Raw genomic sequence first — 26,603 nt, forward strand, 5'->3', positions numbered from 1 at the left:
AACATGGAGAAACCCTGTCTCTTCTAAAAATACAAAATTAGCCAGGCATGGTGGCGCATGCCTGTAATCCCAGCTACTTAGGAAGCAGGTGAATCACTTGAACCTGGGAGGCAGAGGTTGCAGTGAGCCAGATCAGATCATGCCATTGCACTCCAGCCTGGGCAACAAGAGTGAAACTCTGTGTCAAAAAAAAAAAAAAAAAAGGAAAGTAACATTTAAAGGAATTGTTTATAAAACTTTGGTTAATCTTCTTAGCAGGTAATGAGGAACATATCAGTATTTTTCTGCCCTTTTTATAGTCCTACTGGAAATGACTATAAAACAGAAACAAAAGTTAAGCCATGGTAAATAGGATGTCAAATGCCCAACCTATTTTGCTAAGAGAAATTGATGAACTAAAAGAGAAACAAGTATTGTCTAAATTTCGGATATAGGAGAAAAAGCCTGCGATTACTAAATTATCTATCACAATCCTCTTATGTAGATCCTGAAAATGATTGTATCAATATAATATGTACAGTAGATTTACACTTTAGTTATCTATTACCTTTGATATTTGTCTTACACTGAAAACAAATTCTGTCATCTTCAAGAAACCAGTATGATGAATAAGCTAAATGTTGACTTTAAACAGTTAAATCCCTTAATAACTTCCTTTAGTTTCTATTTTCTCACTGCTTAAGTTCAGCATCTGAATAACAAAGATAATGTAAGTACCTAAGATCCTAAAGGCCCATTACATTCTATTAATAAAACAAAGCTACATGTTTACTGAAAATAGTCTTTTTCTTTGCCTTCCAGTTTTACACTTTTGTTCAACACAAAAAAGTGGAGAAGATCAAATAACTACATGGTAAAACACTGATTTTTTTAAAATCACATCTTTAAACCCGTAAGAATCACAAAGTATGGCCACTGGGGACAACCTGTAAACCTGTGACTCTTTCTTAACACAGACACTATGTGACTGAGTTTTCATAAAACACAAATGCCATTAAGAAAGTATTTTTTCTTGACACATTCTACAAAAAAAATTGCTTTTTTTTTTTTTGAGACAGAGTCTCTCTCTGTCACCAAGGCTGGAGTACAGTGGCATGATCTTGGCTCACTGCAACCTCCGCCTCCTGGGTTCAAGTGATTCTCCTGCCTCAACCTCCTGAGTAGCTTGGGAATACAGGCATGTGGCCACCATGACTGGCTAATTTTTGTATTTTCAGCAAAGACAGGGTTTCACCATGTTGGCCAAGCTGGTCTCAAACTCCTGACCTCAGGTGATTCACCCGCCTCAGCCTCCCATAGTGCTGGAATCACAGGCATGAGCCACCATGCCCAGCCCCCTATTCTGCAGTTTTGGTTAACAGACTCTGAGGCTACAAACATGTAAACAATTTATCCTATATGTTATGAAAGAGTAAAGTTGTGATAGCAATATAATGAATAAAGTCTAACTTCTCCCAAGAAAAAGGTAAAGATTACGAAGTGCTGCATCCTTGAAGTCGGTTCAATTTTACCCAAGCTTAATTTTAGGTAATCAGAGCCTAGAGCAATTAGCTTAGGTAAAAATTAGGAACACTGAAAGCTAGATTTATTTGCTGCATTTATCTTCACTTTTGACAACACGATTAGAAATCTCAGACTCAGACAAGCGTAATTTTTCCTGATTAAGATTCAGTACTATGCTGGAACCCTCCCACCCCCTTAAAAACTAATATATTCTATTTTAGTCTTCATAGGTCGACTAATAAAAAGGTCTCGTAATTCAGGCATATACTTTGGCCAAGTTTAGCTTTATCACATCTAAAAAAAATTCATGTATAACACAAGTATCAGTTCAAAAATATAGATTACTTTTAAGAACATGCAGGAAATATAAAAATAATTAAATCTGATGGAAAGGAACTGTTACACCCGCTTGAAATTGAGAGGATGTAATGTTAATGTACATTACAGTACATTAGGTACAGCTGCTCTCCAGACAGCTTGTTTTACTGTTTAGACCAGAGGTACTGGACACATTTCCTAATTCATGTTACTAAGAAGCACCCTTAAAGTGCTTCATTTCCCTTGCTTGGTACTCTAAAAAACCATCCTGGTCCCACTACCCTGTCCTTTCCTTTCAAAGAAGCATAACAGCTAGCCATTCTGGACTTGTAGAGAGAGCTCTTTGGAGATTTTTCTTCTAGAAGAGTAAGAAGTCTTTTAAGAATTACAGGTTCATACATACACTCATCACAACAGTCTAGATTGCTTCAAAATATGAAATGAAGCTGAAATTAATTTTTACGTTTAATTGTATATCTTAAATTTCTATATCATTGAGATGCCAATATTTTAATGAAAAAGTAGAAAATAGAGTATAAAATTCAGTATCACCTATTTATCTCAAATACACATACAGTGAATATTAAAACAGGAATGACAACATAGTAGCAAAAACAGAAGTGGTAGATTTGCCCTATAACTCTACTACTCCAAATTTGAGGTGTATGGCAAGTTGAATGTTTGATCTCTCAGCAGTTGTTAAATTATCAGCTTAACACTTTCAAACACTGCAGGAGGCATTTCTCTGTTCACACAGACTAAAATACATATAAATTGAGCTGTAAATAGTTTGCCTTCCATTAGTTTGGTCTCTAAGCACTAAATATGTAGACTTCAAATCAGTCTATGAGACCCAGTGACCCTCTTCAGTAATACATTTGGCAAATGTCTGGAAACATGAATTGTAAATTAACATAGGTATAACCTTGATAATAAGAGTCCCAAATACATATTTTTAAAAATGTCAACATCAGGAAATAAAATTAAAATTATCAGCTCTACTTCCTGAAAATTCAGTTGAGGTAACCTCTGCAAGTCACAGCTCCACATTTACATACAGTTCTGACCCTCTTTTTGGCTGGGCTGTGGTCAACAGAATCTGAAGATAGATCTCCATAACCTGAAGTCACAGAAAAAGAAATACAGGAGAGAGTTAAGACAATTTAGAATGAATTTTAGATTTTCTATTATATTAGCTTTATTATTAGTGTTAGAGGGTACTTACATGCTCAAGACCCTTAGAGTGAGTTAACTCCCAAGGAAATGTAGTTAGTTCCCTTTGAAATATTTACAAATATATGTGAATATTCAGAGTCAAATCATAATGAATTGTCTTGAAAGGATGGTGTGAGCTAATAACAGGTAAAGGTTATGTTGTTAGCCCGTATTTGCGAGAAAGGACTTCTGAAATGATGAAACTCACTGGGAATATCTAATACACCTTCATTTCACACAGTATATGAGCATAGTATGTAAGAGGTTAAGCAATGGCAATATGTAAAAGGGCATCATTCTTAGACAAAGAAAACATTTATACTGTCCCAATAAAGCAAATAGAATTAAATGTTCTTTTTAAAAGCGAGGTTCAAGTAGGAACAGAATAAATTTTTATGTGATTTAAATCATTTTCAATCTTTTGAATTATATCTCTTAGTAAAAACTTAAAAAATATAGGCTTATAGGTTTTTTTTGTTGTTGACACAGGGTCTCTGTTGTCCATGCTGGAGAACAGTGGTGCTATCACGGCTCAACTGTATCCTTAAAAACTCCTTGTCTCAAGCCATCTACCCACCTCAGCCTCCCAAGTAGCTGGGACTACAGGGACGTGCTACCACATCTGGCTAGTTTTTTCATATTTTGTAGAAACAGGGTTTTGCCATGTTGCCCAGGCTTGTCTTGAATTGCTAGGCTCAAGCTCAAAGTGCTGGGATTACAGGCAGGAGCCACCATGCTTAGCCCACAATTAAAAACAAATATGTAGGTAGTATAAAGAAAAAATGGTGTAATAAATGAATCCGGTTCCAAAATGGAAGTTCTGAAAAAAGGAGGCAACACGATGTAGAACCATTCATTAGCCAAAGGTCAGGCAGACATGGGTTCTAGTATTAGCTGTCAGATTAGCTTTGGACCTTACAATAACAAACGTAGTGTCTCAAGTTTTCATCTTTAATATTAGTTTGGTTCAGATATCTAACGTCTCTTCCTAGTCTGATTTAGTTCTTATAGTGAAACTACACCAATAAGACTGTACTTGAGAAGCATACCTTTCATTTGATAATCAAAAGTCAGCTCTTCTCCAGCATATATGGTTCTCGTGGAAAACAATGCTATTCGGGGAAGACGAGTATCGAGGTTATCAATGAAAACATTGAACACCTGAAGATTTGGGTCGCACTAAAAAGGAACATTAGAACCCATTTAAGTAAAAACCGTGTGAACAAACCCTTCTACATGCCATATAAAATGTTTACTTTCCTAGAGATTCAGCTTAAGTTCCACTGGAAATTAAGTTGCTTATTGCTTAGAGGTCTTTGAGGCATGCGCATTTAAAATATTGTTTTCCCTTAGAAAAATCTGAGACAAGTATAAAATAGAGAAAATAAGAAATCCCTATGTATCCACTAAGTGGCTTCAACAATTAGAAGACCTGGGCTCTACTATTAGCTGTCAGATTAGCTGTGGACCTTAGGATGACAAACTTAGTGCCTCAGTCTTATTCATCTAGTCCCAACTTTTTTTTCCTGGAGAATTTCAATGCAAATCCCAGATATTATTATTTCACCTGTACTATTCAGTAAGGCATATACTTTAAAGAACTAGAATAACTGTGTTACAAAATCAAATATGGACTACAGAACTCAAATTTTACACTGCATGGAGTTGAACTGCTTAAACTTTTGGTCCAAACTGTTAATATGCAAGAAGAGATATAGTGAGTCATATTAAGAAATCAAAACTGTTTAATGCTCCTTGGATAGAATATCTCTATTTTGAGAGTATCTCAAATTTATCATTAAGAAAAAAATTCTTTTATGTTTAATCAGAAAACAAGGGACCAGAAGGTCTCTGCTAATCATACACTCATTTCTTACTACGAAATCCATCAGAAGTTTAATGCGGTCTACTTCCTTTATATGTTCAGCTATACAACTTACTGAGACACATTTTCCTTATTATCTAAAAAATATCTACAAAATGAAGATAATGTCAACCTCACAAGCCCAATATTGTATTATCCACTTGGTACTTAGTAGGTAACCCACAATTATTAACTTCCCTAATTTTTGGAAATAGTTTTTATAGAGTCCAGGATTCTGCAGTTAAGTTCCAGCTATATTCTAAGTGCTTTCAAACATTAAAAGGTAAGGAAGAATACTAATTTATAATTTAGAAAAATAACCCTACATAAATACTCTACAAATCTTTAAATTTTATAAAAAGTTAACATGTTTACATTTTTAAAAAATACATTTACCTTTAGTTGTACATCCTAAAATTTAGTTGTGTTAACTTCCATTAAGAAACAAAGTTGTGTGTGATTCTTGGACATTTCACCTCTTAATTGCTCTGCTCATTGTGATGTAAAAATAATACCTACCATACAAAGTTTAAGTGAAGTAACACATGTAAAGACTTTCGCAAAATACATGCTATTAATATTTGGTAGGTACTTCAATGTTTAATTTTCCTAATACAGCAATAATACCGTAACTCTCACTGTAAAATACATATTTTGGAAAAATTAAAAGGATATGTAGCTTAAAGACAATTAATCTTTAGCTATGGAAAATAGTACTAGGTTAAATTGTTAGTCGTGTCTAAAGTTTATGTATGTCTTCTTACGCTGTGATTCACAAAATGAGACACATTGCCGTATCGAGCTGCATCCACTGTGAATTCATCAGATTCATAGTCCAGATCAAAGAGGTATGTGATTCCTTTATTGTCATATAACTGTCCCCGTCTTTCAGCTTCTTCACTTGTGATCACCTAAATGGAAAAAACTATAGTATATTATGTGGCTATTGCTGAACTAAAGAAGCATTCATCTACATACCTATTAATATATGAATGCCTACAAATATTTAAAAAGTAAGAAATTCAAGGGTCATCAAAGCAAACATTCACACAAACTAAGACTCAGATGGAAAGAGGTGGGAAAATGAGGAGAGGAAAAATGCTAGTGCAAAAGATTACTTTTTTTTTTGAGAGGGTCTTTCTCTGTGACTCAGGCTAGAATGCAGTGGTGCCATGACTCCCTGCATCCTTCAACTCCTGGGTTCAAGTGATCCTCCTGCCTCAGCCTCCTGAATAGCTGGACCACAGGTGCACACCACCACACCCAGCTAATGTTTTGGTTTTTGTAGAGATGGGGGTCTCACTATGTTACCCACACCGGTCTAGAACTCCTGGGTTCAAGTAAGCCTCCAGCCTTAGCTTCCCAAAGTGCTGGGATTAACCGTACCCAGATGATTTATGACTTTTTAAGCAGGATTTGAGACAGTAAGTTGAAACACTGCCATTACTTTCATTATAATTAGGATGTTCAAAAAGCTATAGCTCTCTACAGGACACAACTGAATGTTAAGGACTAAATCTGAAGGTATATAGTCTAAATATGATCCAGGCACATTTTGCCTGTAACTTATCTATATGCAGTTACAAATGGAAAATTGTTAAAAATACAGGGGAGAAGCTATGTTAACTCTGGAATGGAAAGCTTTGTTTTGTTGAATAGGTTATTTTCATGAAATTCTGTAAGTGCAAAATCATCATCTACTGTTCTGCTCTTAAGAACACAGTTTTAGGACATGCTCAGCTTAAGAAACCAAAAGTGTCTAAAGTACTTTATGTTAACAACCAAATTTGGCTGCTGCACTCATGAGGAATACAACTTAAAATTTTGGTTAACGAAAAGAATAATTTGATTATGCAAGATCTTGTATACTGAATAGTAATTTACAATAATTTACCACTGTCTTAAAAGTATAACAAATTAAAACAGACATCTAATTTCAGAATTCTAGATGAATAGAGATAATTATAGGTGACCCAATTCCAACTAAAAAAACCAGAGTTGAAAACTTCAGATTTGCAGCCACGATCTTAACTTTCTAGTTACAGCTCAACCCACCCTTCAGTTCTAAGCAGTGTGGTGCCGTGGTGAAGACTACTGATTCTGAGCTTTGCATCTTGCTTATTTTATTACTATGTGACCTATGTGACCTTGGGCAAGGTGCTCAATTTCTTTCTCTAAAATAATGGACACAATAGTACTATCTCTCAAAAAAAAAAAAGTACTACCTGAGTTGTGGAGAGGATTAGTGAATTAATACATCAAGTGATCAGAATAGTATGTGACACATGGCAAACACTTTTTACATTTTATATATATATGTGTATATATATACATATATATACACAAATATATATGTATATATATGATTTGCATAAAAGTAAATTTGCTATTTGGTAGTTTTGAGAATGGTCTTCACAGTTCAAAAATGAGTTACAGATGCACAGTCTAATTTTCTTATGGATGCGATAGAGGCTTTTGCATATATTATACAATACTCATAAATATACTATCTTTCATGTTGGTACAAAATAGAGTTCTGCCAACTACACTTAACCATATTTGTTCGAATAGATGAAAGAAATTATAACATTCAAGTTTTAAATCTGAGTTTCTTCTTAGGACTTTTGGGTAAAAAAGTTGTCATATTTTAAATTTTACAAATGCTAGCTTTCATGAGTAGAAATGTGTATTTGTTGAAAGATGACTATATCGAATTGTTAAAACGTGTATTTTTGTTCATTTTTATTTCTAAATATGCTAGTAAACTCTTGTAAATCTGAAAATGAATTTCTACATATCTGCAAATGAAAATATCAAAATGTACCAAATGTGTTACAGAGATATAAAGGTAATTTTCTGAAAGTACAAACCTTACATAGCCATCATTTGCTATGGGGAAAATTAACATACCTCTCCAACATATTCCATGACAAAACTCATTCTTTTAATCTTCACAAGGGTCTTTACACCCCAGCCACGGCCATTGCTAGTTCGAAAGATGCAAAGTGAATACTGTGTGCCTTTTTGTACAATCCTATTGGGACAATCAGGTCCACATTGACACCTTGAGTTGCATTCATAGATGGGAGTACCAGGTGGGATTTTAATTTGCTGGTTTTTATTATAAGCCAAAAGAACTCCAGCTTCAGCAGGACAACATTTTTCAAAGAAGCAATCTGTGCATGAACAACCAAAGGTAGCTTCATTGACTAAGCTGATTCCAGGAGCTGGTTTGTATTCGTTAATGTAGTAGAAGTCTGAAGGTGGGCCCTCTAAATCAACTGTATTTTCAACAAATATCATCCCTTTATGATTCTTCCTTCTGTTGAGTTCATCTTGCCATCTCTGCAGAGCTATCCTTTGTTTAGCTTTCTTCACAATGTACTCAGCGATGGCAGGTTTCAAAGTTTTGTTATTGTCTTTTGGAGTTATTGCTTTGCCTTTATTTACCTGAGATAAATAATTATGCTTGTCATTAGAGAATTGCTGAAGCAGTAACGGGCACTTCAGATTTTGCAAAGGTTCCCAAGTATTTGTAGAATCTGGCCATCCTTTCCATTTTACAAGATAATATTCCATATCCTTAAAATACAAAAGAAAATAAAATGCAAATCAGATAGTTATTTCCCAGTTTTACTGAAAACAATTAAAAATAGTAAAGAGTAAGGTATCCATTACCATTTTCCTAATAGTTCAGAACATGTAGTCACAGGTTCCTAACACATGAAGTACAAATCATACAAATAAAACTTTTTTTCCTTATATTACATAAAATACAGAATTTAGATATGGCATAACATGTTTGGTAAGAAGCTGAAGAGTTTTACCTGGAAAAAGATAAAGGTACTAAAACTTATGAATACGTTACTAAATGGTGATTTCGGTTAAAAAGAGATGTATTTATTTTGATCATGGAAATAGATGGTCCCAAAGCTAGCTAACTCTTTATGACCCAGGTTAGTGGCTTATTTGGTCAGCATAGATACAGGCATTCTTAATGTCCATAACTTAATATCATACACCAGATATGAGGGAACTCATTTCTCAACATAATGGGCATACATTCTCTAGATGTACTAGAGAGATGAACTGTCCAATACAGTTATTACTAGCCACATGTAACTACTGAAAACTTGAAATGTGGCCAGTCTGAATTGAGATGTGCTTCAAATTTAATACACACTGAGGCTGGGCATGGTGGCTCATGCCTATAATCCCAGCACTTTGGGAGGCTGAGGTGAGTGGATCGCTCAAGCCCAGGAGTTCAAGACCAGCCTGGGCAACACAGGAAAACCCTATCTTTACCAAAAACACAAAAAATAGGCAGCTGTGGTGTGTGAGCCTGTAATCCCAGTACTAGGGAGGGTGAGGCATGAGAGTCACTTGAACCTTGGAGGCAGAGGTTCGGTGAGCTGAGATCTCACCATTGCACTCCAGCCAGGGCTACAGAGCATGAGACTCAGCCTCAAACAAACAAAACACAATGTAAAAAAAAAAAAAAAAAAAAAAAAAAAAACCACTGCATTTTGAAGACTTAGTATTGTACCAAAAAAAAAGAACATTAAGTATCTCTAACTCTAAAAAAATCTTGATTATAGGCTGAAATAATATTTTGGATATAATGGACAGTTACATTCGTAGATGTTGAATGGCGTCTGCAGCTTACATTACATTGCTATTGGACAGCTTTCTTCTAGCTGATTTAGACTCACCCATGACTGGATTACATAGCAGGTACTTAAGCCACCAAAGAATATTTTAATTTCCTCAGACTGGTGTTGGCCACGATGCCTTGACAACAAGGCAGCATGGTATCTTGTCTTTTTACTCCAATTACTATGTTTCCTTTCCTTGAAGTAAGGCAATGCCATGTTCATCTTGTTTCTTTTTAAAAAGGTAGTTAAGTCCGGGCATGGTGGCTCACGCCTGTAATCCCAGCATTTTGGGAGTCCGAGGCAGGTGGATCCCTTGAGGTCAGAAGTTCGAGACCTACCTGGCCAATATGATGAAATTACGAAAATACAAAAAATTAGCCGGGCACGGTGGCAGGAACCTGTAATCCCAGCTACTTGGGAGGTTGAGGTAGGAGAATCACTTGAACCCAGGAGGCGGAGGTTGCAGTGAGCCGAGACTGTGCCACTGCATTCCAGCCTGGCTAACAGAGTGAAACTCTGTCTCAAATAAATAAATAAATAAATGCAGTTAAGTGTGTCTAATAAATTTTGAAGGAAAGTCTCAGTGATTTTTTTTGTCTTCTGGAAGAACATATCCACATGCCCAAGCAGTAACATTAGATCATAAAATGTCTTCTGAAATAAAAAGGTGATTACACTGCATTGGACAGTTATATTATCATTTTAATTCACAGCTGCTGAAAAATCTTGTTAATTGAGATAACTGCTTTTCCCTGAAAAAGTTAAGACAATTTTTATTATAAAGGATGTCCATGACACTTGTTTTAATAGTCATAATGGATTAATGACAAAAGGTCTAAGCCATGTGGTATCTGCCATGTTGCTGAGGCACAAATTGAGCTGAGGAATACCATGAGGCATCTGTGCAGGAACCAGGCACCACCCACCCAGGAGTGGGCTTATTTTATCCCCACTATCTGCATCTTAATGTCTTGTTTCATTATATTCTATTCAACAAGCAGTATTCCTTGTGAATTTAAAGAACTTTGCTTTGTTTTGAAAATTGGTCAAAGTTTTCTTCTCTTAAAAAATGTGATTAAATGATGGTGGTGCAGATATGCACAAAAAGTGTAATTCTGTGGAAATACATATTGTGGTTCCAGGGGGAAAAAAAGCCTAGACATGCATTTAAGTATTTTTCAAACTGAGCCCCACTAAGGCCTAAGGATTTCTCCCTCCTTTCAAGTCACCGCTACAATTCAGGACTGCTGTTAGCGGATATCTGTTCACACTGTAGCAGATATGAGATCCAACTGGCAACATCTAATTTCTCTAGTCCTCTTAGTTCTAAATATTTAAAATATTTCTGATGCTAGAATAAAGCAATACAACCCTGGTCTTCTTTTTCTTTTTTTTTTTTTTTTTGGCTACAGTTTTTCCTACCATAGCCTTGGGTTATGCCAAATGTTCCCAGCAAACAATGAAAGAAATAGAAATGGTGCATTTAAGTCAATGATTAAATCATCCAGGAACACTAAAAACATCTGCCACTGAATTTACTTCCAAAATAATTAATTGTATTTAATTTTAGATGAATTACTTGCATTTTAAATGACCAAATTTTGTATGCTAATCACATTAGTACCTATTTGAACTTATGAACAGGAAATATGCTTATGAAACATGAATGCTTATGGCAGAATAGTAGAAAAATATTAGTAAGATTTTACTTCAACTTGGTAGACTTTTATTTTATAAGCATATTTTATTTTTACAATCCAAAAAAGATATTTCCGCTTTGAAAAATTTTTCAAACAATCACTTTAAGACACAAATTCAATGAGCTAAAATGCCAAATAAAAGCCAAAAGGTTCATAAGCTTATTATATCAATCTTATTCTGATATGTAATCAACTCTTGATTAACTATAGAAATGTAATCCAACTGGTAAAAATGATCCATATATCACTCCTATGTAATTTGGAATACATCATACGAAATATTTCTCCAAGACGTTTCCCAGCTGAGGCAGGTGAATCATGAGGTCAGCATTAGCTGGGCATGGTGGCAGGCACCTGTAATCCCAGCTACTAGGGAGGCTGAGGCAGGACAATCACTTGAACCTGGGAGGCGGAGGTTGCAATGAGCCAAGATCATGCCATTGCACTCCAGTCTAGGCAAAGAGCAAGACTCCCTCTCAATAAAAAAAAAAAAGACATTTCCCCCCATCTTTGGTGTCAGTTAAAGTCATTCAAATATTTTAGAATCTATAAGTATATGAAAGTTTGGTCACAAGGGGGTATGAGGAAATATATTAATAGGCTTTAGGAATAAAACCTCATTGGGAAAAGGCAGCAGTAAGTGAAATAAATTGCAACGTAAGACACCATCACCAGAATATAAAGAGGGAAATCAATACAGGTGAATCAGAAAAGGGAAGACAGAAAGCAGAACACACTACACTGTGAAGGAGTGAGAGCACTGATTGAGTAAGGAACATGGTAGAGAGGATGAAAAACATGGGCAAAAGCTGGGAGCTACGATTTGCATGAAATATCCAAAAAATAGTGAAGAGATGGAACTGTCTAGCTTTAAGGTTTGGAATGCTGAAACAAGCTAAAACTTGTAATGCTAAGGCAAGAGGAAATTTTAGACAACCATAACACTTCCTTGGCTGAGACACTTGAACTTTATTGTAGGCCAGTGGTTCTTAAAGTTCTCAGAAACCGTGGTGCCTCTGGGGGAGTACATTTAACTCCATCTTGTTACTTAGGAAGAATTTTACAAATCTATTAATTGCCAAACCCATGGACTCTTCAGCCCTCCTCTTATTTGACCTCTCTAAGGCAACAGCCACCATCTAACCATTTCTTAGACTTCCTTCTTGCTCCTCTGTATTTTCCTTGCTGAGACTGCTTCCCCTGCCCATCGCTTACACGATGGAGACACTCAGGACCCTGTCTGGTGCCCCTTTTCACATAAACATGTTTGTCCCTTTTGAGAATCTGATGAAAGCAATGGACCTTTCTCTAACAAAAACCACATATAAAAAATTTTGGGTAATTTCAGGATATTTAGATTCCGGGTTTAGAGATTTCCTACTCTGATGTCTTTGGACAACCTCATCACCCCATGGATTTAATTATTAATTATATGCTGATGACTCTCCAAGTTTTATCTGCAACCCAATATATCCAATAGCCTACCGGATGGTTCTTAAAGCAACCTGTCCACATGGAACTCACTACTGTCCTTTCACATCTGATTCTTTCTGTATTCCTTATCATGGTGAATCTTACCTGTCCACCTCTTCACACAAGCCACAAACCAGGTTATCTCAATTCCTTCTTCTCCTCAATCCAATCATCACCAAGTTTCTTTAGAGATGGACTTCTTCCTGTCTCTATTTCTATAGCGTTAGTCACTTCAGGCCCTCAATTCTTCCCTGTGTTACTATATTAATCTTCCAACTGGTTTTCCTACTCCAGACTTACAGCTTCAAACACTCTATCCTTCTTTACCATAGAGTTTTCTGTAAAAACAAAAAATCCACAGAACCAGTTATTCTGCTGGTTTTTGGCTTAAAAACTGTTAGTGGTTTTCTATCCTGCCTAAGGAATAAAGTTCAAAGTTCTATTTTCAGAAAGCAAGCCACTCTGGAACTGCTCAGATGCCTCCCTGGCTCCATCTCCCTTGATGGCCTCATTCACACAACACACACTACTGGCCACAATGAACAACATGTGAGTCCTTTTGATGCCTTTGCTGCTTTGTTCACAAAGTTCTCTCTTATTAAGAGGGCCTTTCCCACTGCCCAATGAATGCTTGTCTCATCTTTAAAAACAGTGTAAATATCACTTCTATGAAGTCTTTCCTGTTCCTCATACCCAAAAAGAACTGATCACTGCCAACTCCTTTTTGTTCCAATTTCCAATTTAAACTCTAAGTTATTTGCGGGAAGGGATGGAATCTTATTCTTTATAGGCCCAAAATGAGCACAACTGCCCACTGTATCTTAGGCTCTGACTAAATGTTTCTGAATATATAACAAAAAAATCTGAGAACCAAAAGGTATGCAATATACAAAGCACAACGGTAACTGTATGAATTCTTAAAGGAAATAAAAGCTGATAAATTTGGAGGTAGTAATTCATAGATTCTCAATATTTGTTTTGTCACCTCCTGTCTATAAGCCAACAAGTGGCAGCAAACACCAAAACTTTGGAAGACAAAAAAAAAATTGCCTTTCCACTAGCTAATTTTTTCTGCTAATTTTGAAATAATCATCATATTCAATATGAGTATTAAAATAACCTGAATCTGGCTGGGCACAGTGCTCACACCTGTAACCCTTGCACTTTGGGAGGCGGAGGCAGGAGGATTGAGCTCAGGAGTTGGAGACCAGTCTAGACAACATAGTGAGACCTCATCTCTACAAAAAAAATTAAGCTAGCAGCATGTGGTGGAACATTCTTGTGGTCTCAGCTACTCAGGAGGCTGAGGTGGGAGGATCACTTGAGCCTGGGATGTCAAGGTTGAAGTGAGTCAAGATTAGGCTACTGCGGGCAATAGAATGAGGCCCTATTTTAAATAAATAACTGGAATTTGATTATGAAAACACCAGTGGTTTCATGGGAAGCATGGTTTGAGAACTATTATAGTCAATGGAAAATCACTGAATTTTCATGGCAGTAACTGATAAGAGTGGGAAGTGTAAAAAGTGAGCCACAGGACATTATTGAAGTCTTTTCTTAGAGTTCTGTTTTCCCAATCTCTAAACCACAGATTATAGTCTAATGATTTCTATGTTAGTCTAGTTCTTACTCACTCTAGGTTCAATCAGTGTTTTAGGAATATTAATCTATTGTCAGATGTGGACTATTGTTAATTTGTGCCATGCTGTATACGGGTGGTTCCTGAAACATAAAAGTACCTGTATACTTTAAGAAACCAAAGCTATAGGCAATATTTATTACTTAGCTTAGCTTACTGAGCTATGTGCATGTCCATCAATGTGCACAGAGGATCTTGTTCTTCACTGAACTATCTTAAACACCCAGTTTTGTCAGAAATTATTCTGTATGAAGGGGTGATGCATCAACAACAATGCTGCAGAAGTCACCTTGCATTGAGACTAAGTACTACTACAACTAACATCCTTAGTTCAATTTGACCCTTGATATAAATTCTTAATAGTAACAACCCTTTTGTTCATCACCACAGAATTCTTTCCATTTCCAAAGTTGGCTATTTCAGACCTCCTCCACATTGCTCAAGATCCCCATCCCCTACCTCCTGTGTTATTTTCAGTGGCGTATGACCTTTGTTCCTAATGCAAAGAGAAAACGGAAACCACTAGGCATAAACTGCCTTATCTTCCAGCCTTCCATGGCCATGTAGCTAGAGAGAAGGTAGATGCAGACAAAACAGGAGAGATGCACTTCCTCAGTCAATTCTTCTTGTCTCTTCAGTATCTCCCTCTGCTGGTTATCACTAGCATTTAAACAGGCTCCATTTTTTAAAAGCAAAATAAAACTAAACCTTTGAGATATAAACCTCCTTTGAGATATATGTAGGGACTCTCTAAAAGACATATTAAATTGCTAAGAATGAGAGACTAAAACTAGGTCATGGGGTAGATGTATCTGACCTTTTATAACGTTCACTTTTTAAAATTACATACACATATTACCTCCTCAAAATTAAAAAAAAATTATGATCACATTGGTCTTTTCAAAATAAAAATTTTTTAAATTATAAACACATTTATATCCACGTAGCCCTGTTTTCTTAAAAGCTAAGATTCACGGAAGAATTGTCCATACTACTTGACTCTACTTTCTTACCTCCAGTTCATTCTTTTTTTTTTTTTTGTGAGACAGAGTTTCACTCTTGTTGCCCAGGCTGGAGTGCAATGGCACAATCTTGGCTCACCATGACTTCTGTCTCCCGAGTTCAAGTGATTCTCCTGCCTCACCCTCCCGAGTCGCTGGCATTACAGGCATGCACCACCACGCCTGGCTAATTTTGTATTTTTAGTAGAGACGGGGTTTTGCCATGTTGGTCAGGCTGGTCTCAAATTCCCGAACTCAGCCTCAGCCTCCCACAGTGCTGGGATTACAACAGGTATGAGCCACCGTACCCGGCCTGGTTCATTCAATTCATTCTTTTAGCTCTTCTCAGAGGCTGCTCTAAGGGCATCAATAACCCTCCATTACTAAATTTAGTAGATTATTTCCAGTTCTTTACGACTTGCTGTCTAATACTCTCCTGCTGATATCATCTTTTCCTCTGGTTCCCATGATTTACACTTTTCATCTTCTGACTGTCTCTCTTGCTAGTGTGTCTCAGTCTCTGACAGTTCTTCCTACAAGTGCCCACACCTACTCCTCAGGGCTCATCCTCAGTCCTTGTTCTCTGCAAACATTTGCTTTGCTTGGGCTACTCCAATCGCCTCTTGCCACCTTCAACCCATTTAGGGCACAACAGCCAGAGTCATGCTTTCAACAGATACATCTCAGCATGCTGCTCCCCTGCTTAAAACTACTAAATGGTTCTCTATGCCCTTAAGAGGAAGTCCAAAATCCTTTCTTCAGCCTATGAGGAGCTGCACTCTCTGGGGCCTGCCCATCCTGCCACCCTCATCACGCTCCCTCCTGCTCTCTACCTTCCACTCACACTCTCTATTCCTTGAAGGCCCTCTTTCTACTCCTTGAAGAAATCAGGCTGTTTTCTGCCTCAAAATCTCCCCGACATATCCCTTTCTTCCTTTAGTACTAAGTTGAAACATCAGTTCCTCAGGGATACCTGCCCAATCTCTCCAGGATAAGTTAGATCTGTCACATCAGCACTTACCACAACTACAATAAGTACTTTGTCCAACTGTATTTAAGGTATTCCTACCCTCACTAAACAATAAACTCCACAGCATCAAGGACCATACTCCAACATCACTCACTGCTCAGATTCCTAGTTCCTAGTGCAGAACGTGGTAGACAGCCAGTAAACATTGTTGTTCATAAATAGGAAACTGCATCCATTCTCAAGGCTTCCAACTCTATCTTTTTGCCAATTACTTTAGGATCTGTTTCCAGTTAGATCTCACTATTGATTTTGAGTCCCACTTCCAATTGGTTTAAGTTCTGCTTAAAATGTCCTCAATAAAGTACATTTGGGCCAGGTGCAGTGGCTCACACCTGTAATCCCAGCACTTTGGGAGACCGAGGTGGGTGAATCAGAGGTTGGGAGTTTGAGACCACCCTGATCAACAAGATGAAACCTTGTCTCTACTAAAAATACCAAAATTAGCCAGGCGTGGTAGTGTACACCTGTAATCCCAGCTACAGGCGAGGCACATTTTAAGTGGAACTTAAACCAACTGGAAATGGGTCCCCAAACCCAGTCTAGTTTCTTCTCCTGCATTCCTAGGGAACAGTAATACTGTCTACACCACTGCCCAAATCAGAAACCTGTATTTTCCTAGACCCGGCTTCCTCACTGCCAGACCCCTACCCTAACCCTCTGACCACGAGCCACAGACATAAATTTTACATCCTTATTTTTTTAAAAAAACAGAAGAACCATGCACCTACTCTTCCTGGCCATTGTTAATACTGTAGTCCAAGCACCACTGGTTCTGGCCTGGTTACTATGACAGCTGTACAGAACATGTTATTCCCCTCCCTACCAATCCCCTTTCTTGTTTGCAGAGAGAACATTCTCTCAATTACAAACCTGATGTATTACTCTCTTTAGAACTTCCCAACTAATTCCCCATTGCCTTCAGATGGCTGAAAGATCCTTCACTCACCTGTCATTCTTTCCCACGTCCATTTCCTACCACCTCATTCTCTGGACAGAAGCCACACTGGATTATAATACTTGCCTTTTCAGGCTCCAATTGGACATTACTTCTGGGAAGCTTTCTGTGACCTACCCAAGGTGCACCTCCCACAGATCTTGTAATGATGTTTGCCACAGCACTTTTTATACATCTACACTGTAATGGACTATTTATTTGTCAAACCTTCTCACTAGGCTGTGAGTTCATTATAGTGAGGGAGTTTCTTATTAATCTTTCTATTCCCAGTGCCTAACGTAGTGCCTGCAACACAGAAGAAACTCAAACATTTGTTAAGTCTATGAGAAAAAGAAACAAGAGATATGAGTCAACAGAATGCTGCTATCATCTAAGCATGAAGCCAGGAAGGCCTAATCTAATAGTGAATGCAGGCCCTAGAAACATGACCGAAGCAAAAGACAATTCAATTAAATGACCACTGACCAAACACCTGTTCTGTAGCAGGACTACGATGTGACATAGTCCAGGCTGCAAGTGGCGGATGATTTAGCAGGGAAGATGAGACACAAACAAAACCATAAAGTGTTGACAAGTTCTACAACAGTGGCAAGAATGGTGCTTTGTAAATCCTGAACATAAAGCAACAAATTTTGCTGGAAGTGTGGAAGGTTAGGTGGTTCCCCAATAGGTGGTGACCTTCGCACTGAATTGTGCAAACTGTGTAAGATTTTGCAAAGCAGGGAAGAGAAATGGTAGTATTCTGAAGAGGGAATTGGATGAGAAAAGGGGACACAAAAGTGCATGATATGTTCAAAGAATAAGAATATCAGCTGTGTCTGTTCTTCAGCTATGATTCCAATGCTTAGAACAGTGCCTAGCTCATAATAGGTGCTCAGTACATCTTAGCTAAATGAAATAATCTATAAATATTTCAATTTCAGAAAATAGGATACAGGACAAGAGATGAGGCTGGAAAGGTGGTGGGTGGCCAGATTAGATAAAGAACCTTGGTCCCACACTAATGTGTCTGAGATGAGACTGGTAAATAGGGAACCATGAAAAGGTCTAAAGCAAGGCTTGAATGCAATCATGGCTGGATTTAAGAAACAACTGTATTGGCATGGTGGAATACGGTACTGAGACAATGTCTTTCATGAGCTAAGAGGAGGGGGCCACGCAAGAAAAGGACAAGGTCATAAGATCTTTCACCTACTCTGAATTTGTAAAAGAAAAAGAGAAAAAAAAAAAGGCAGAGGTACTATGCTGAAGTAATGCTGGGTTATAGATTCAATATCTGTGCCAGGTAGAAGAAGAAATGGGGGATGTATGTGGGGTACTGAGGACATAAGCGAGCCAAGGAAGGTCACTTATTCCAAAGCAAGAAAAGAGATGAACTGATGAGAATGACTGAGGACAAACTAAACAGCAAAGATGATCTGAAACTCAACTACAACACTCAGGATTCTGTACAAGAGTCTTGGTAGCTTCCTTAATGCAAGTAACTACCAGTAATCCTCTCTGTGAAAGTATATAGCAGGAACAAACAAGAAAAGACAAAGAGACAGAGATAACATAATCTGATAACCCATTAGATTTAGAGGGAAAAAGAAATGAAGAATTAAAGATATACAAAATCATCAGGTTAAGTGGGAGAATTATGCTTCTGTTAAACAAGATAGGGAATACTAGTACAGGATGCAGGTATGAAGGAGGAAGAGAGGTGCAGTTTTGAATGTGAACTTGGGTACCTGTAGGGTATACAGTTTGAAATGAAGCCCAGAAAGGGCTCAAGGCCTCAGAAAGACTGAATCATGAGCCAAACACATACAAGTGGAAACCACTGGGAAAGAGGTTGCCTACAGAGCAACTACAAGGTGAGAAGAGGGCCAAGAACAGGGCCTTGAAGACTATTAACATTTCAAAGGAGGGATGGATAAGAGGTAGTAAAAGAGGTTCCTAAAGAACAGTAAGAAAAATAGGTAGAGCCAGGGGCAGTGGCTCACACCTGTAATCCCAGCACTTTGGGAGGCCGAGGTGGGCAAATCACCTGATGTCAGGAGTTCAAGACCAGCCTGACCAATAGGATGAAACCCCATCTCTATTAAAAATACAAAAAATAGCTGGGTATGGTGGCATGCACCTGTAATCCCAGCTACTTGGGAGGGTGAGGCAGAAGAATTGCTTGAACCCGGGAGGCAGAGATTGCAATGAGCCAAGATCGCGCCACTGCACTCCACCCTAGGCAATAAGGCAAAACTGCATCTCAAAAAACAAAAAAAAAAAAACAGTTGGAAAAAGAAGTGGGGATAGAGGCAACAATAATCACAGTAAATGCTCATATAGTATAACTTCAATATGCCCTTTGTTCTCCGTGTTCTATCTATATTAACTCATTTAATGCGAGTAACACCCTATGAGAATAGTACTATAATGATCCTTCTTTCACAGATGAAGAAACTGAAAGAAAGACTAAGTAACCTGCTGAAGGAAGATCTCCCAACTTATAAATAAGAGCCAAAATGTAGGCAATCTCTCCACAGATGAGAGTTTCAGGTAAGAAAAGGTAGCCAAAAGTGCTAAATGGGGAAAAGTTGAATAAGATGCAAGGTTTTCAAATTTGACAATTAGAAGGTTACTGAGGGGCACAGATCAGTAAGTGGGTTAAAAAGATAAAAAGTGGAAAGAAAACTCATAGAATCGGAGAAAACGTTTGCAAATCACATCCTAATAAGGGATTTGTATCTAGACTATATGAAGAACCATTACAACTCGATAATAAACAGATAAGCCAAATTTTAAAATGTGCAAAGGATATGACCAGACATTTCTCCAAAGATATACAAATGGCCAATAAGCACAGGAGAAGATGCTCAGCATCATTAGTCAGAGAGATGCAAATCAAAACCACAATGAGATACCACTTCACACCCACTAGGACAGCTATCACCAAAAAGTCAGATAATAACATGTATTTGCCAGGACATGAAGAACTGACTCTCATTCACTGCTGGTGAAAAAGTAAAATGCAGTGCTTTGGAAAAGAGTCTGGTGGTTCCTCAAACAGTTAAACATAGTGTCAACATATGACCCAGCAATTCCACTCCTAGGTATATACCCAAAAACTAAGAAAACTCATATGCACACAGAACCTTGTAGGCGAACGTTCTTAACAACATTATTTATAACAGTTCCAAAATGGAAACAACTCAAATGTCCACGAAGCGATGAATAGGTTAAATGTGCTATATCCATACAATGAAGTATTATTTGGCAATACGAAGGAATGAAGTCCTGATATATTCTACAACATGGATGAACTGTGACAACATGCTGAGTGAAAGAGGCTAATCACAAAGGACCACATATGGTTTGATTCCCTTTATACAAAATGTCCAAAAAGGCAAATCTCCAGAGACAGACAGATGTAGTGGTTGCCTAGGGCCAGAGGCAGAAAGGTAACTGAAGAAGTCTAGGGGTAGGGGGTGGGAGCTAAGGGGTTTTGTGTTTCTTTTTGGCATAATGAAAAGTGTTCTAAAATTGACCCTGAATAATTCATACTGAAAAATTTGTGGGTTTTTTTTTTTTTGAGTCCAATTCTTGCTCTGTTGCCAAGGCTATAATGCAGTGCTATGATCTCAACTCACTGCAACCTGGGCCTCTAGAGTTCAAGTGATTCTCCTGCCTCAGCTTCCCCAGTAGTTGGGATTACAGGCACCCAGCACCATGCCTGTTTAAGTTTTGTATTTTTAGTAGAGACAGGATTTCACCATGTTTGCCAGGCTGGTCTTGAACTCCTGACCTCGAGTGATCTGCCTGCCTTGGCTTCCCAAAGTGCTAGGATTACAGGCATGAGCCACTGTGCCCGGCATAAAAATTTAAATTGTATACTTTAATTAGGTGAGTTATATGATATCATGTGAATTGTATGTCAACAAAGCTGTTAAAAAAGTTAATGGGACATGCAGTGGTAGAAAAAGACAGAAAACACTTGCATGAGTGAGGAGGCCAAAAAGATCTCTGAAGGTTAGGGAAGATATGAATATGATTACTGACTGTGTGTGAGTGAAAAAAGAGAGCTTGATATAAACAAGACACCACAGATGAAAAAAGTCCCACCAGGTGCAGTGGCTCATGCCTGTAATCCCAGCACTTTGGGAGGCTGAGGCAGATGGATCACGAGGTCAGGAGTTTGAGACCAGCCTGGCCAACATGGTAAAACCCCGTCTCTACTAAAAAATACAAAAATTAGCCAGGTGTGGTGGCACGCACCTGTAGTCCCAACTACTCGGGAGGCTGAGGCAGGAAAATATTCTGGTACCCGGGAGGCAGAGGTTGCAGTGAGCCAAGATCATACCACTGGACTCCAGCCTGGGTCAGAGTAAGACTCCAGATCTCAAAGAAAAAAAAAAATTCCTAGAAGGGGTAGATAGGAAGAAAAAAGAAAAATGGTGACACCTCTGGAAGTAAGAATGAGTCAATAGTTGGTGGTGAAGGTAAGTTGAGAATTCACACATGAATGATCCTATTTTTCACTGAGGTAGGAGAGGTCTCCAGTGGAAAATGAGAAAGGGGTAGAAGAAAAAGCCCAGAAAAGTAATACAAGTTAGAAAACCTGCTGAAAGGAATGGGAAAAGCAAGCAAGATAAAAAGCTTGTCAAGTAGAATTGAGCAGTGTGAGAACAGAAATAGTTATATCAGAACTGATATGCATGATTGTATAATATTCTCAGCTGGACTGGTCAGTCCACAGCTTGTAAACTGAGATGGCAGATCACTGGGGCTGAAAGATGTTGAGAGTGGGGGTGAAATGCATAAGATCCCACTGAGTGGGGAAGAGCAGTGATACTAAAGGATTAAGGACCTGAAAGAATTTGATTTAGTGACTAATTCAATACAGAAGATGAAAGAGGAAAATAAAAACTTTAAACAGGATTCCCAATTCACTTATCTGATAGAATTGGTAGATTAATGTCCAAAACAGTTTTTGGAAAGAGAGGTAGGCTATAAAGACAGGTAAATTACTAAAAACTATACAGTTTAGATCAAGAAATCTTTTTAGAACAACTCTGTTGTTTTTTAAGAGCAATAAAGGAAGGCTTTGAAAAGTTAAACGAGTTTGCTGAAGTCCTAAGGTACTAAACAAAAGCTGGAAATGACTCTGCAATCCAGGCCATTCTATTACACCTAGAACCTGACTAAATCTGGCGTTTGACAGGCTGGTAGGAAATACAAACAGTGATGTTCCTGAGATTCGGTAACACTAAAACTGCTTTGATATGGTACGTTCATTTCAGGTGATAGTGGGGAAATACGATCCAGGAACAAAACAAAGACAATCGGAGATCAAACATTTGCTCTGGTAATCCACAGGGAGATATTTAAGAGTAGGATGTAGAGTAATACGAACACCTGAAAATATTCTAATGCAAGAACATTTTATGCTTCAAAATCCTCTCAATGCTATTTGGCAACATAGATGATAGGACATATAAATTTATCATGGTTTAGAATTTTAAACATGGAGAAGAGCTTTTCTTACTCTTAAGGTTCTTTTTATGTTACAGAAAAATGAAATACTCAAGTCTGATTAGGTCTCTTGTAAGGGGCTAGATATTTGCCTTACCTTTACTACCTTGTAGTCACACAAGTATTCCACCTCATAATTGTTTAGATTCCTTTTGGTGATTCCAATGGATTTACATGTGAGCTTTTCTTTTCTACATAATTCCTGAAGAGTATCAAGTGAAACTAGGCAAGGCACACACCAAGCTACAATAAGAAAATAGAATTCTTTACTAATGAAATAGCTACTCAATTAAAACAAAAAAGAGAAACTTAAAACCTCTATTCCCCACCTTTCAACAGGAAATTTCAGACTAAAAATTCCTGTGACAAGAATCCAATTGCGTGTCTTCAAGAAAATGTTAAACATTAAGGAACTATTTTGTTAAACTGGTGTTCTTGGGTTTTTTTCATGGACTTCTATTCTACTATGTTTAACCGACATCAGGCAGTTTCCATTAAGTTACCTGAAAATGTTTCATATCTGTAAGCTTTCTTAAGATTATATAAAGATGCAGGTCAACAGAAGTAATGTTTTTTACTTTCACTGTATTCTGCATAGACTAGAATTACAATTTTAATAAAATGTAAATCTCTAGGACACATTCTTAAAAACATATCTAATATACTTTAAAACAGTCTTATAATTTGTTAACAGGTAACTTTAATTTTTTTTAACTGGACAATATGAACTGAAATCTAAAACATAGTTCTACAGTTACAAACTCCTATCATTATATGCTAGTTTTCTATTTGAAATGCTGCTTGACGTTTTAATTCCACTTATTTTACCCATACTGCAATAAATTGTCACCAAGGTGAATAAACTCGAGTTATTAAAAAAAAAAAGGAGAGTATATCGATTTTTTTTGTAATACTTACTGACTGTACTGTTTTTAAAGCCAAACTTTTAAAACACTGTTCAATTTACATAAGCCATGTACCAAACTCAAAGAAAGTTAGACACAATCATCATCAACCCTCCAGGAGCCAGAAACTAATTGTGTTGCAGAAGATGTGACCCTCAAATTTCTGTAAGCAGCAAGCTACCATACCGAATTTAAAGTATAAATTAACAAACACGTTTAGGAAACTGGGATAAACTTGGTGTTAGGGCTAGTGTCATGGTAAGGGCTAGACAGGATCAAAAGTTCTCTGCCCTATCCATCGCTCGGCCACCGAGCTGTGACTTTAGTGAGGTCTCAATCTTTCTGGCTGTCAGATTCACTGGAAAAAAATGGAGAAAATTGGTGTTACCAAACAAAATCTATCAGTAAACTCAAGCTTTACTTGGTAGCTCTCCAAGGTAGCTGGCATAATCTTGTGTGTTTTGAGGTAATTTCAGGGAAGTGAGAACACTTGTCAGCGGCAACTTTCCTGCCCCTTTCCTCATCTTCCCCACCTCACACAGACACTTCATTGTCGGAAAGCCTTAAGTATAATTTCCACCATCTCACTGGCTGCAAACGACTCAATCCTAAAGCAATAGAGAAAGGTATTTTCCCCCAGATAATGTGGGGGAAGAGGCTGATTGCTTTGGAGTGTTCGTTTGCGGGTAGGACAGCGATGGGAGAGAAATGACCCCGTAAGTCCCTTCCATCTTAAAAAAAAAAACAAAAAAACAAAAAACCAGAGAATGTTTTGTGGAAAGTTGACCTCATTACGCGGATCCCAGGTTCCTCTTGAGTTTCTACCCAAGGTGTGTTTGTGCGCTTTTCCGAAACATTTTTATCTAGTTGAGGATTCAAAACACAATCCGCAATGGAAACCCTCTGTGAGAAATTTTTTTTTTAAAAGTGAACATAAAAAACTGCAAACACGTGGTTAAAAAAAACCCCGACCGTCTCTCGACAGTCTCTAGTACCGTAGAAAAAGATTTCATTGACAAAATTGAATAGTTCATGACCACCACAAACACGTTCCGCTACTTCAGTCACCGCTGCCATTCTCCAAGGAAGAAAAATTCAGGGATAATGAGGTCATAACCCAAGCGGAGAGGAGGCGGGCTTGAAAACACCTTTACATTCCAGAACGCACTGAAAAGTTCCAGGCTCTCAAAGCGCGCGCGACACCGACATTCGCCCACGCCCACGCGCGCCCGGTGCCCAATTCCCCAGCGTCCACAGAAATAACGCCAAGCTCCCGGTGGGTGGAAGAGTTACCGTAAGCCAGAGGCTGCGACCTCAAATACCCACTTTCTGGGCGATTCTCCAACGAGGCACTCAACCTCCTAGCGTGTCCGCCTTGAGGGGGGTTCCTCGCTTATCCCCTTTCTTAGCGCACAGGCGCCCCGACTTCCTCTCCCCCTCTGATATTAAGGTCCTGTTCACCGCGGCGGGCGTTGCTTCCCGCCTCCCACTTCAAAGGCCGGGGCGCACACCGTACGCCCCGCTCGAACCACCACAAAGGAGCCAGTCGCAGCCGGGACCCCGAGACCTCCAGCCGGAGACCGGCTGCGACGCCCAAAGCCGCCACGGGCGACGCGGAGGGGGCCGGACCGAACGGGCAGCGAGGCCACGCTCCGCAGCTGGAGGGCCCCGGGCTCGCGAGGTGCCCACCTCCGCGGCGGAAGCCGGCCGGGCAGGGAGGCGGGTCAGCGGCCTGGGGGAGGGTAGGCGCCCTCAGCATGTGTCCCGGGGTCGGGGGCGCGGCGGGCGGGTACCCGCCACGTCGCCGTCTGGCTGGCCCGCAGGACGGCCCCGCCGCCCGGGCCTCGGGAGCGTGCCTGGGAATGGGGAGGGCGAGGGGGCCGCGCTCCAGCCTCACCTCCTCGCGCCTCAGCCCCGGCCGCCGCCATCTTGTGGAGCTTTCATTCAAACTGGCGCGGTCTGACGGGATAGCTCAGCTGGCCCGACGCCCCGCCCCTGGCCGGCCCGCGCGGGATTTGGGGGCCGGGGTTTGGTGGGGGGAGATGGAACCCGCACGGCGTCCTGACGTCACGGAGGCCGACCCCCGCCCCCGCCGTGGCGGCCGGCGCGCCTGCGCCTCAAGCTCGAGGAGCAGGGCGGGGTGAGCGCGCGGGCTGCCTGACCCTCGGCGCTGTCCGGCGGCCTTTCCCTTCTCCCGGCCAGTTAGGCGCCGAGGGAGAACGTCAGCCAGGCCTTCCCGCGCTGCGCTTTGGAGACGTCTTATATCGGCAGGACGCGCACACTACGAGATCTGCAATGGGCAGCGCCGACCTAGGGAGCTGGGGACGCTGCCCACCGAGTCCGGTTCCGCGGCCACCGCAGCCCAGCCGACCATGGTCGGGTTCCCCCCACACCGCTCCCCTAGAGCACCGGGCCTCGGAAGCGGCTGCACGTGGGCATGGCTGGAGCGGTTCCGCTGGCTTGGTCCGGTCGCCGGGGTTCCCACTGGTTGGTGTGAGGTGTGGCCCGGGTAGCGAGTGCTGCCCAGCTCCCAGCTGATCCTAATGTGTGGCACAGCGGAAACCAGCAGTCTCAAGCAGTGCTTCTCACACTTAAAGGGGCTTACGGATCGTCGGGGGGTGAGGGAGCTGGACTTGGAACGTTTTGAGACAGGCTCTCACTCTGTCACCCAGCCTGGAGCGCAGTGGCGCAATTACGGCTCACTGCAGTCTCGATCTCCCGGGCTCAACTTTAATGCACTGGGATTGGGTGGTGAGGGGACCCGAGCTCCGATGTTGTTGACAAGCTCCTGAGCTCGGCCTGCTGGCGGGTAGTGGCCGGGAGAAGGACGACTTCCA

General features: G+C 39.6%; 1 protein-coding gene across 3 annotated transcripts; it reads right to left on the reverse strand.

Moving 5' to 3' along the window:
* Positions 1–171: 171 nt before the first annotated feature.
* SUV39H2 (SUV39H2 histone lysine methyltransferase) lies at positions 172–25,717 on the reverse strand. 3 transcript variants are annotated; one of them, XM_021675680.2, is made up of 6 exons: positions 25,664–25,717; positions 22,959–23,104; positions 7,811–8,482; positions 5,665–5,811; positions 4,086–4,215; positions 172–2,941 (listed from the first exon to the last, which is right to left on the reverse strand). In XM_021675680.2, exons 1-6 carry the CDS (start codon positions 25,692–25,694, stop codon positions 2,835–2,837), a joined length of 1,233 nt encoding a protein of 410 aa, XP_021531355.1. In that variant the 5' UTR covers positions 25,695–25,717; the 3' UTR covers positions 172–2,834. The 3 variants fall into 3 exon arrangements, with proteins under 3 accessions (XP_021531355.1, XP_012311405.1, XP_021531356.1); XM_012455982.2 differs by lacking the exon at positions 25,664–25,717 and adding an exon at positions 25,093–25,197; XM_021675681.2 differs by lacking the exon at positions 22,959–23,104.
* Positions 25,718–26,603: the final 886 nt, after the last annotated feature.

Source organism: Aotus nancymaae, unplaced genomic scaffold, assembly GCF_030222135.1.
Source record: "Aotus nancymaae isolate 86718 unplaced genomic scaffold, 86718_ANA_hifiasm-v0.15.2.pri h1tg000077l, whole genome shotgun sequence".
NCBI lineage: Eukaryota > Metazoa > Chordata > Mammalia > Primates > Aotidae > Aotus > Aotus nancymaae.